The sequence below is a fragment of the Pteropus vampyrus genome, unplaced genomic scaffold (genome assembly GCF_000151845.1).
Source record: "Pteropus vampyrus isolate Shadow unplaced genomic scaffold, Pvam_2.0 Scaffold140, whole genome shotgun sequence".
Lineage (NCBI taxonomy): Eukaryota > Metazoa > Chordata > Mammalia > Chiroptera > Pteropodidae > Pteropus > Pteropus vampyrus.
Window position 1 is genome coordinate 1,063,370 of NW_011888921.1, and position 13,068 is coordinate 1,076,437.

General features: G+C 32.0%; 1 protein-coding gene across 4 annotated transcripts in view; it reads left to right on the top strand.

Annotated features, from left to right (window-relative positions):
* Window positions 1–13,068, top strand: part of IRAK4 (interleukin 1 receptor associated kinase 4) — a 27,232-nt gene that overhangs the window by 7,969 nt on the left and 6,195 nt on the right. For 3 of the 4 annotated variants that reach the window (XM_011368170.2, XM_011368171.2, XM_011368168.2), the window contains 9 exons: window positions 676–845; window positions 3,010–3,155; window positions 4,095–4,271; window positions 4,670–4,830; window positions 5,715–5,779; window positions 8,227–8,341; window positions 8,749–8,858; window positions 10,073–10,256; window positions 11,242–11,304. In XM_011368170.2, coding sequence (XP_011366472.1) covers window positions 685–845; window positions 3,010–3,155; window positions 4,095–4,271; window positions 4,670–4,830; window positions 5,715–5,779; window positions 8,227–8,341; window positions 8,749–8,858; window positions 10,073–10,256; window positions 11,242–11,304 — 1,182 coding nt within the window. In that variant the 5' untranslated portion in view covers window positions 676–684. The remainder of the gene's footprint in view (window positions 1–675; window positions 846–3,009; window positions 3,156–4,094; window positions 4,272–4,669; window positions 4,831–5,714; window positions 5,780–8,226; window positions 8,342–8,748; window positions 8,859–10,072; window positions 10,257–11,241; window positions 11,305–13,068) is intronic. The other variant, XM_023535439.1, reaches the window with a different exon arrangement.

The window sequence follows — 13,068 nt, forward strand, 5'->3', positions numbered from 1 at the left end:
AGATTTGATTCCTGAATGTGTTCACAAAAATATCTTTGCAAAAGTAAACTTTTTGCTCCTTTGTGTAAATTTCACTCAGAAAATGTCAATGTCAGAAAAGAAAAAACGAACTTAATTTTTTTAACTGATATTATAGGTGGAAAAAGAAAGCAAGCCCAGAGGATAAATGAATAAAGCACAATTTTAATTTTTTTCTTGGGTTATCAACTACGGTTGGCCCTTGAAAACCACAGGGGTTATGGGCACCGACCCCTGTGCAGTTGCAAATCCTAGAATAATTTTTGACTCCCCCAAAACTTAACTACTAATAAACTGCTGTTGACCAGAAGCCTTACTGATAACATAAACAGTCAATTAACACATATTTTGTATGTTATATACATTATATACTTTATTTCAACAATAAAGTAAGCTAGAGAAAAAATGTTATTAAGAAATTATAAGGAAGGGAAAATATATTTACAATATTTATTGAAAAAAATCCATGTTTAAGTGGACCTGCACAATTCAAACTCATGTTGTTCAAGTGTCAACTGTAGTTGGCTTGAGGGTGTTCCCTTATAGTGTAATCAGTTGCCAATATTTCATATGTTATAACAAAGAGCAATATATAAGCTTACAGATACCATTGCTAAAACTACTGTAAAATTTTAATGAGAACTTTTCATGTTATAGGAATAGAAGATGAACAAATCCATAACACCATCAACATATGTGCGCTGCCTCAATGTTGGACTAATTAGGAAGCTGTCAGATTTTATTGATCCTCAAGAAGGATGGAAGAAGTTAGCAGTAGCTATTAAAAAACCATCTGGTGATGATAGATACAATCAGTTTCACATAAGGTAACATATAAAATTTTTAAAAAATTCTTACTAGAATGATTAGTAGGTATAAATACTGTCTAATGTTGCAGTTCAAAAAATTAACCTCTCTAGGGGAGGTAATGATAATAAATAACCAGTTTTTTTTTTTTTTTTTTGCAATTTTTCTTCATTCAGCTAGGCTAATATTGTGATCTTGCAAATAAGTTTTTGGGTTAGAATCAAGATTCCCACTTTTATTCTAGTTCTCTGTTTTGCAAACCAAGTACAGTTCACTCTGCCTCACACTTGTCATTTCCAGATTGAAATAACATAAGCATATTATAGGAATCACTAGTAAAATTCTAGAGCATAAACTTCTAAGTATGTGAATATCTAATTCACTTTAACAGTGTGTTTTGGGAATTCAAATTGACATTTTATAGTTGCTTGTAAATGTATACATCTATGGACAGAATTCTTAGTTGTTAGCCAGGATTTTTGAACACTACCTTCAGATAATTTTTGTTTTTTTTGTTTTTTTGTTTTTTTGTTTTTAAGATAATTTCTATTCTTTCTGTTCATCTCTGCTTGATTTAGCATAAAATATCAGTACATATTTTATTTTTGTCAGGTATTTCAGCTCAAGTCTATGTCAAAATCTATCTTTAGAAGCAACAAGAAAAAAATATAACTTATGATTTTCAGCATTAACCTGATAAAGCACCTAAAAAAACCCATAGCTTCCTTCTAGGAAATGTTTCCTCATATGAAGGATAAACATCTTAAATTACTTAGAAGTTTAGATTTAAAGTTAGAAAGCCTATTTTTAGAGATATTTTATTGATATTACTGTTAAAAACTTTTAGAGGACAGTTGAGGCAGTGGTGGTGGGGAGAAAAAGCTCTTTGCAGAATAATGGCAGCAAATAATTATTGAAAGAATGATTGAATTAGAAAGCTACCAATTTAAAACCACCAATGAGTAATTGATTTATGCATAGCTCATCGGTAAATGCTAAAGCCACAAAGTGAAAGGTTAGTGATGAACAGGATATGCACAAGATTTAAAAGTATTAGCCACAGGTTACTTAGGAATTATGAAGGGGAAATAGAGCAACTTCTCTATAAAAAGAGAAAAAATCTGAAGTACACCTTCTTTACCAAGTAATCAAACTTTGTGTCACCAATAATGGTACAAACTGCCATTATGTGCCTCCAGATGTGATACAGTGGTAAGAACACATTGCCACCTCTATAGTGTTCTTACCAAAAATTTTCAACCTGAATTTAATCATGAGGAAGCAGTCAGACAATTCCAGACGGTGAGACATTCTATAAGGCATCTGGGCTACACTCTAAAGCACACAGCACAGAAATAGAGATGGAGGAGGAGAAGGCGAGAGCACAAATATGGCAAAATATTATCAACTTGTCAATTGGTGAATCTACATGAAGGGTAAATAATTGTTCATGGTATTATTTTTTCAACTGTTTGGTAGGTTGGAAATTTTTCAAATAAATTTGAAGGAAAAACAAAAATATATATTGTTTAAGTTTTTAAATGTTACTTTTGAAAACTAATTTTTTAAAAAATGAGAATGAAAAACTGATCTGTGTTTTTCTGTATTTAATTGCAATATAATTAAGATTAAAAGAATAATTCTCCAAGTTTATGTATATTCTATTTATTTAAGCAAGGTGGTTTGTTAAAAATCATATGGCTAGCTGACTTAATATATCATGTAGGGAAATAATATAGCTTAGTAGTTTGAGAGCACACTCTTATTTCAATTGAAATCTGAATTTGGATCTCAATTTAGGTACAGCTTATTGGTTCTGTAACTATGGGCTGATTACCTCTCCATACCTGACTTTCTCATTACTAAATTAGTATGATATTCATAATATCTTTGAGAATTAAATGGTTCATGTGTGTGCATCCTATAGCCCACTGAGCAAATACTCAGTAAGTACTCAGTATGTGTTAATTTACATTATCATTACCTTCTGCATCTTTTTTCCTTGGGCATATCTTTTCTGTTCTCTGTAATTCTTGCTGGTTTACTTGCTGTCCTTTTCCTTTAATATTATAGGAGGTGCTGTGGGCAAGATGGAGACGGGGGGCGGGGGGGGGCGCATAATTCCTATTTTCATGTGAACTCTATTTACATACTAATTTTGTTTCTTTGTTACTTGCTTTTAAGGAGATTTGAAGCATTACTTCAAACTGGAAAAAGTCCCACTTGTGAATTACTATTTGACTGGGGCACTACAAATTGCACAGTTGGTGATCTTGTTGATCTTTTGGTCCAAAATGAGTTTTTTGCCCCTGCAAGTCTTTTGCTACCAGGTAAACTGAGTGTGACTAGGGCATCGGCAATTAGGGTGGAAGACAAGTGGCATAAATAGGAACATTTCTTCTTCTTTACGTTTTTCTCATAGTAGATGAACCTGACATTTGAGACTCCTTTTCATTCTTTCAACTCTCCCCGACTCTTTAACAAGCATCCCAGACATAGGACACTGCAGATTTCCTGCTAAGGAGATGGAAACTTCTTGACTGAATCTGTCCCACCATGAAAGTAAGGTAGTTTTGTGCCAATAGGCAGTTTAGAAGGATAGAAATAAGTTTTGGGTTTGAGTTTGTTTTTTTTTTTTCTTTCTTTATTTGTGTTTTGAGGTCTTTCCTTTTTTTTCACCCTCAACTTCCATCCCAATGGGACTCTGTGTTCACGATTTCCTTGCACTGTATTTTGGTGGATTAGTGTCTAGTTGCTTTCCTCATAACCTTACTGTTTCCATTTGATGCCATTTTACACCAGTGTTTCTCACTCTTCAGTGTGCATAAAAATCACCTGGAGTTCTTGTTAATAATAATATAATATAAAATAATATAATAATAATATAATAGAGCCCAGGAGCTACCTGGGCTAGGTAATAATATAATAATAATATAATAGAGCCCAGGCTAGCCCAGGTAGCTCCTGGGCTCTATTATAGATATTGTTATCAGAATTTTAGAATTGGGCTGAAGGTCTATGTTTTTAAACAAGTACTTCAGTGCTTCTGCTGCAAGTGGCTCATGGGCCACTTTTTGAAAACACTGCCTTCCCTTCTCTACCTTTTATCAAAACCAAATTCTTACTAGGTAGCTTCTTATGTCTGCTGTGAGAATGTAAAGCTAATGTGGAAACTGGAGTGATATTAAATGAACTGAGTTCCTAGTTTAAAGTTTTCACAAACACTTTTTCTTATGGAAGGGCAACTTGTATCTTATTTCATTTGGCAGATGCTGTTCCCCAAACTGTTAATACACTACCTTCTAAAGAACCTGTAACAGTTCAGCAAAAACAAGTGCCTCTCTATGGCAAGGAGAAGACATTTGTGATACCTGTGCAGAATCTTGAACAAAACTATATGCCACCTGACTCCTCAAGTCCAGAAAGTTTAGGAGTTAGTGACACACGTAAGTAACATTTGCAGTGCCTTCTACCAGCAGTTTGCCATTAAGATCATCACTGCTATTAAACAATTTTCTCCTTTCGTTTATGTACGTTGGCAACAGCTCTTTTGTGTGTTTTTTTTTCCTCCTGAGTAGAGGCAATGAGTAACTATTTATATAACATAAAAGGATTATTTTATAAAGAAAATAAGTGACTAAAGTTTTGGGTGGAGGGCCACCAAACAGGATTCTCAAGATAATAATTAAAATTTTAATTAAAAAATTATTTTGCTCTCTTCCAATGTGTCTAATCCAAAGTAGTAAATATTTAAGTATAAAACACTTAAATTGAAAAAATACTGAAATTATTAAAACCAATTTCTTTTTTATTGAAACACTTTTTCCCTTTATTGATATTATAGGTTTTCACAGTTTTTCATTTTATGAATTGAAGAATGTCACAAATAACTTTGATGAACGACCCATTTCTATCGGTGGTAACAAAATAGGAGAAGGAGGATTTGGAGTTGTATATAAAGGCTATGTAAACAACAGAACTGTAGCAGTGAAGAAGCTTGCTGCAGTAAGTTATATTTTTAGGAATAAAAATATTTAAAGGAAGAGTTGCTTCCTATTGTGCCATATAATAAGTTTTAAATTAAACTTTAGGAAGTATATTATCATTTCAGTGTATATTTTCTTTAAGTAAACATCATTCTAAGCTGGTAATCTGAAACATTTAAAAATCTATTGAAAGATATGAGCTCTATCCCTACAAAAATATAGTTATGCACACATACATACAATTATATATATAATTATGGGCAATTCATAAAATAAAGTTAAGAAGTCCTGCTTTACATGGTACTTCATGAATAATCAAGATTAAAATGGTAAGATACTAAGAAAATTTTATAACATTAACTTTCTTATACTACTTTTCTCATAAAAATAAAACATAAAATATACATTAAGAAAAAAAGACTGAACATTTTCTTATCTAGTTCCTTTGTTCCCATTTCTAGTATGGTGTTCACCTTTTACTTACTGATTCATTATAGTCAAAATCTGTTGTTATGTTCTAAAAATAACAATATAATACATATTTATAAGATAAAGATAGTCACATTTTGTTACATATGCTGCATATACTTTTACAGGTTTTGTTTTGTTTGCCTTCAAATTAGCTTATGTTTTCTGCTACACATAATTTTTTCAAAATGTTTATCAGGTCTTATTATTTCATTTTGTTCCCAATATAAGGCTTTTTCCTTCCACTAACCAACCATAGAACCTTGAGCAAGTCACCAATATTTTCAGTTTTCAGTTCTATAAAAGGGAGAGATAACGCCTTACTGTTTTTAAGGAAAGCAGGGTCAGCCAGCTGATCTCCTGAGCCCTATTCTAGCTTTAGGATCCTTTGGACTATTGTATTGTATTATATTGCATATCTTTTTATTTTTTTAGATGGTCGACATTAGCATTGACGAACTGAAACAACAGTTTGATCAAGAAATAAAAGTAATGGCAAAGTAAGTAATTTGGCAGTGTGGTATAGTAAAAAAGAGTGAGACATGGAGTAAGGGACCTGGTTTCTTACCCAGAGTATGCCATGCACTGGTGATGTTTTCAAATATATAAAATTAAAATAAAGGATTTAGGTTAGAAGAATTGAAAGAACTTTGACTCTACAAGTCTATGATGACATATTCCCTATGCCAGTAGATTAAATAGCAGTTATTTTAAATCAGCAAAGTAACATGGAATTTTACCGGTTTTCCATTGTCATGTTTCCTGCCCACAGAATTCATCAAAGATAAATTGTAGAGATACAGAATTTTAAAAAGTATACAATAATAGCCCTTAGATATGTTAACACCCATAAACCAGGCAGTGTTACATGCAAGAATACTTGGAAGGCATTGACTCAGTGTGCCTAAAAAGTGTTGGGCGTCATCAGGAAGCGTAGAAGAAACAAATCAGGAAATCCATTCTAATGATTATAGTGACTGACACTTGAGTGTATACAATATGCCAGACACTGTGCAATGTATTTTAGGTACATTGTCTCATTTAAGCCTCACAGTAGTTGTTAGAATAGGACATACACTTTTTTTTTCTCCACTGAGATTTAGAAACGATTAAAAACTTACCCAAAGCCACATAGCCAATAAATATTAGAGCTGGGTTTCAAATCCAGATCTGTCTGATCCCAAAGCTTGAGCTTTTGATCTGAATACTAGTAGAGTTTATCGATTTACACTCATTGGACCCATTGCTATGAATCGCCAATTTTAGTTGCTTAAACTCAAGAAATAAATAGTAGACTGGAATTAATTCATTCACAGTAAAAGTAACGCACACTGATAAAAAAAAATTAAAGTTTTTTCACAATTTATTCTTCCCACCCCCATCCCCACTCTCCTGTCCTAAAAGTAATTTGTTCAAAGTAGATAATCTGGGAAATACAGACAAATATTTTTAAATAATAAAAATAATCTCTTAAATATATCACTCAGAAATAACCATTGCTAATATTTGATGTACTTGCTTCATGATGTGTGTATAGCATTTTTTCCATGTCATTAAAAGTAATTTAATATTTAAATAAATATGTGAATGCAATTCTGCTTATTTCATCAGGATAAAGTCCTAGAAGAATTACTAGTTCAGAATTTATGAACTTTTTAAAGACTTAACAAGTATGTCCAAATGGCCTTATAGATAAGTTATGACAATACTCCTTACCAGCAATGTATTGCAATATATTACAACTTCAAACTTCACTGCTACCTCACCACCATTGTATAATATTACTGTTTTTTAATAAGTGCCAATCTTCAGACCTTACTAGCAGAATGACCTTGGCCATGTTTCTTAGTTCTATTCATTAGTTTTCTCATCCATAAAATGGGATAATAATAGTTCTTACTTCATTTCTTTATTGTGAGGATTAAATAAAACAAAGCAGGTAAATCACCACAGTGTCTTGTGTATGGTATAAACTCAGCAAATACTATGTACTCATTTTTAAAATGTGCCAGTTTGATGGAAAATGGAGCACTTATCATTTTAATTTACACTTGTAAAATAATTTTGAGGATAAACTGTGATTTAAATCAAAATGAGATGCCAGGTTATAGATCATTCTGAATGAACAAAATGATTAAGCACTTGGATGGAATACTTATCATGTTCTAAGTATATTTCTAGGCTCTCATATATATTTGCTCTTTTAATTCTCATAGCACCCATGTTACATAATAGGTATATTCCACATTTAGCAGATAAAGTTGCTGAGGCTCAGTAAGTTGTTAATTTGCTATAGGTCACATATCCAGGAGGTGGCAGAGCTAGACTTTAAATGTAGGACTTTGAACTCTGAGCCCAGTTTTCTTTCTACTTTACCACAGAGGCCTGCGATTTTGTTATATTTCAGCTCTCTTGAATTTTATTACTCTCAAGTATATAAAGAAACTCAATTTAAGTTAGAAATAATCAGATTAAAGATAATTAAATATCAAAAATGTAAATTAAATGTGATTAAAGATTACATATCGGTAAATAGGTGCTTTGGATGTGTTAGAGAATTCTTGAAAGGGTTAACATACAAGTTTCGATTTCTTGAAATCTTGTTCGTGCTATCACTGAAAATTGTGCTAAACAAAGATAAACACCAGCCTAGTCCTTTACCAAACTATCACAAGTTACAATGGTCTTAATTTTTGTACTTTTACTCTAAAATAGAGGTTTTGCTTCTAATGTTGATCAGTATTGACTAAAAGGGGAACTGTTTGCAGAAAATTGTAAACAGCTATAATTAACATATATAAACACATACCATGTTATAATGATATATAGCATTTATTATTTTCTTGCTTTTTTTTTCTGTTAAAGCTTTGAACTAAATAACTTTCAATCTACAGCTGAATATATGTATGTATCATAATAATTTTGAGTGGAAAATTATTTGTCACAGGTGCCAACATGAAAACTTAGTAGAACTACTTGGTTTCTCAAGTGATGGAGATGACCTCTGCTTAGTTTGTGTTTACATGCCTAATGGTTCATTGCTAGACAGACTGTCTTGCTTGGTAAGATGTTTGTTCATCAGATTTTTGGCTTCCTATTTCTGTGTTGGATACTAATATTCACTTTATGACAGGATAATTTAAACCACATTAATTTTAATATTTTTCCTGCTCTATGAAAATTATATAGTTGATATGTAAAAAACTGAGATTGCCATTCTGTTAGATGATAATCTAAGAGATAAAATTATCAGTCAAGGCTAAACTCATATTTTTATTGTCAAATGAGAAATGCTAACCTCCATTTGATTATATTTAGATGACTTTTTAACAACTTTTTAAAAATCGGAGTCCTAAATTCTTAATGATATAATATTTTTAGTAGTAGCTTAGAAAATTTTTCCATTATATATTTCTGTAGATATTTTTATCCTCCTTTTTTTTAATTGGTTTGTTTTTTACTTCATAAGGATGATACTCCACCACTTCCTTGGCACGTGAGATGCAGGATTGCTCAGGGTGCAGCTAATGGCATCAGTTTTTTACATGAAAATCATCAAATTCATAGAGATATTAAAAGGTAAATGCTGCTGTTAAAAAGCTTTTGGAAAACCATCCTTAAAGAATAATTTGCTGTTATTCTTTCTAATCACTATTCACATGCGTGTCTTAACCTAGAGCACTCCAAGATTACAGATGTCCTTTTTCTCCACAGTGCTCTGCTTTATTTAGACCCTCACTATCTCTCATTTACTCTATTACAGACTCTCTTGATCAGCCTTTAACCAATCTGTACCAATTCACATTTATTCACTACTACATTGCCAAGTTACATGGTCTTAAAAATCAAGCCTGACAACCTCAGTTCTCTACTATGAAAACTTTAGATGTTGCTCACAGGATACAGTTCAAATTCCCTCCAGGTACCATAACCAGTTTTGTGAAATTGGTTGTATGTACTTATGTTTTCATCATTACATACATGTTGCTCCATTTGCCTGAAATGTCTTTCTCACATTTAACCATCAACTTCTAATAATCCTTCAAGACTAAGTACATATTTCCTTGGAATTTTTCCAGTTCTTCCAGTCATGTGGTTGTCCTCTCTACATTTCATACCTAATATCACTATTATGGAGTATTTACTGGGTTTTTAAAATTATTCATGTACCTTTGTCACAGATAAGATTCGAAGAGTCCCCCCATGCCCAGCACTGAGTCTAAACAGTATAATACATAGGGAGTTCTCAATAAGTTTTATGGAATGAAAATATGAATGTATGAGTGAATGCAAATAATGAATGAAGAAAGATCTTTTAGCTATATTCTTTCCTCTTCAAAAGGTTTTCAGATGATACAAAAAAATAAAGAAATGAATAATTGAGATACTTGGGTTGGAATTTGTTTTTAAATGAACTTAGAAATGTTAGGAAAGCTATTGACTGGTGCTTTAGGAGATTTTAAGGGAAATTACCCTGTAATACATTATTTGTGAAATAATGAAAATATCTCTCACTAATGTGAACAATATTACTTCATTTTTATTCTCCTAAAATTTTTCCTCAAGAAACAAAAAGAGGAAGAAGACAATTATTTGTCTTGAGCTTTAATCTGATTTATTTAAATCTATTTAAATCTAGATTTATTTACACAAATTTCAAGCTTTTATGACATATATTATAAAATGGTATACTCTGTAAATACACACATGTGTACATTCATACACCTAAGGAACCATTTGATATGCTTGAAAAGAAAAACATTTTATTCTTCAAACTTTACATTTTTTTTCAGTGCAAATATCTTGCTAGATGAAGACTTTACAGCCAAAATATCTGACTTTGGGCTTGCACGGGCTTCTGAGAAGTTTGCCCAGACAGTCATGACTAGCAGAATTGTGGGAACAACAGCTTATATGGCACCTGAAGCTTTGCGAGGAGAAATAACGCCCAAATCTGACATCTACAGCTTTGGCGTAGTAAGTTTCATATATTATAATTGGTAACAATAATTCTGAAAGTTATCGTGAAATTGAAGTAGAATATGTTGAATATACCTGTCTTGCATAGCTCTCGTATATAGAGACGTAAATCTAACTATGCACAATGAACATACAATGCAATATAGATATGACTTACTATTGAATTGTACACTTGAAAATTACTGGATTTCATTAACCAATGTCACCATAATAGAAAGAAAAAAAGAAAAAAAGAAAGAAAGAAAGAAAGATAGTTAAATGAGAGTTATAAAAATTTCTCCAAATTTGTAAAACTTTCAAATTGATTTCTGAAATTACTATAACAAATGATTTTTTCACCACACTATTCTCATGAATTAGTATGAAATTTAAATTAATGCATAAAATAAATATATCATACAGTATGCACTTTAGTGACATTTTTAAAATGAAATATTTTTCAAGGAAATGCACTTTGGCATTTTCTGATCTACCATTCTCTTCCTGGTAACTTTTAAGATGGAGTGAGAAGTGAGTAAGAACGATTGGAGAAATTGGGTACTTCTTTATCTTATTTTTTCCTATGTGTTTTATATATGGAAATTTAACTTAATAGCACTGTGAAGTTAAGGCACAGTGTTGTAGGATATGGTTAAGGTTTAGAAAATAATATTATCCTAAGAGCCAGAAAAAATTATTCTTGCGAAGAATCCCCTGCAAGGCAGAAAAAGGAGTGTCCAGAACACACATAAGTGGACCTGATTGTTTAGTAAGTTGCCAATAGAAAAGAACTGTTTGTGGAGATGGGTGGAATCCAAGGTAGATATGAAGGAAGAGGTGGTAAGAAATGACCACAGCTTGTGTTCTTTCAGTTTTCATGCCCAAAAGACATGTGCAGTGCATGGAAATGATTAATCAGATTTCATAATCAAGATTATAGTCTTTCTAGGTTCTATATGTTGCCTTGAGTTTACATTAATGGGTTTGTCTTTTGTCTTCATAGGTTTTACTAGAAATAATAACTGGGCTTCCAGCTGTGGATGAACACCGTGAACCTCAGTTATTGGTAATCGAAAGATTCATTTTTTCCAGTCTTTTTCTCTTTGCACTTATAATCTAAATTTATATGGGTAAATCTGGCAACTAGAAGTGTCAGACTTTCTACTGGCAATTACATAGCAGCATATGGAAAGAGCATCAAATATTTCTAATTTCAGCTCTGCTATGAAGTATTTGTGAAGCTTGGAAAAGTCACATATATATTCAATGTTCTAATTTCTTTATGGGTAGAATCAGAATAGAATTATATGATTTCTGTGGTCATCTCCAGTATATTTTTATTTTGTTACTTTCAGGGTGGTTACTAACCGCCTTTTCAGCTCAAGGAGGAAAAATAACATGGCTACTATTCAAATTTATATCAAAATGTAATTGCTACTAAAATTCTCTTTCCGTTTCTATTACAGAGTATTTTATTTACAAAGTTATTATAGAAAACGTCAACTATGTGTTATATTATGCATTCATTGACAATTACATAAATAGACTAACTGAATGCTAAAGCTATAGGAAAATTATGCCATGCCCCTTTTTTCCTACGTAGTAAATTTTAAGAATTTGGAAAGTCTATTTATAAAATTAAAGATTTACAGAAATACCTGGCATCATGTATAAGTTTTTCTTAAAATTAGTTAAATAACTATACTGTCTTTATTCTAATTTATGTGTTCGAATAGGACAAACAAGTGGGACAAATTCAGACAGTTGTGGGACAAATTCAGACAATACACCAGATTATTTTCCTAGAGTGAGGATTAGAAGGTCAAAATGTATATTACCCTTCCCTTTTTGGGAAATCATCCTCAACTCAGATTGCCAATGTCCAATGGTCAACAAGATGATGACATTGATACTGAGACTTCATAGGAATGATCCTTCCTAGCACGGTGAGACCATCCTATCTGACCAAAGGTTGGTCATTAGTCCATCCTTCGGATTGATTTATGATCAAAAGAAGGAATTGTGGATGAAAAAAGGGATTCTATGGAAAGTAACCTCACAGGGTGATCTGATCATAAATTCCTTGCTGGGCAGGTCATGGTGAGTAGTCACACCCAGGCATATAATTTCTTTATCGAAAGGTTTATTTTTGCCTTAAGGAAGCCCTGTCCATTGTTTCTGTGTATCTAGGTTAACACACCTTTGAAATAAGCTTAACCACCCTCAATAGAGCACATAATTTTGTTAAATCTTCAGTAATCTAGTCCTTGCTTTGCTTTTTCCTACTTTCATGTAATCTTCCTTATGTTCCCCCCTTAATTTCAAATACATAAAAGAAGCTACAAAACTGTTATTCTCTGGAGCATGTGAGATCTTGCTCCCCAGCATATGTCATCAATTTGTCTCAAATAAACTCTTATAAAAGATTTTTTTAAAGAAAAAAGAAAATCAAAAGGTATATTTACTCAAGGGCTTTGTACCATATTCTTAAGAAAAGCCATGAGTACACTATCTATTATAGTATGGCTGCAGGTGTCCCTTATAAAACTACATTATAAAGCTTTCCATGGTATATTGGATATGAAGTAATGCAATATTACATGCTAGATAATATTTCACATTAAAGTATATTTATAGAATATAATATTATTGGGAAAAGTTGTTTTTATAATATTGGATTTTTGCAGTGGCATACAGTGAAATTTTGTCTTCAGCAAAGAAATTAAATTTTCTGTCTCATCGGTGGCAGGAGGCCTGAAAAGAAGCCTGGGCTGGTGATACAGTTTTTGAGACATTAGTGTACAGACATAGATAAAGCTTTGGGCGTGGA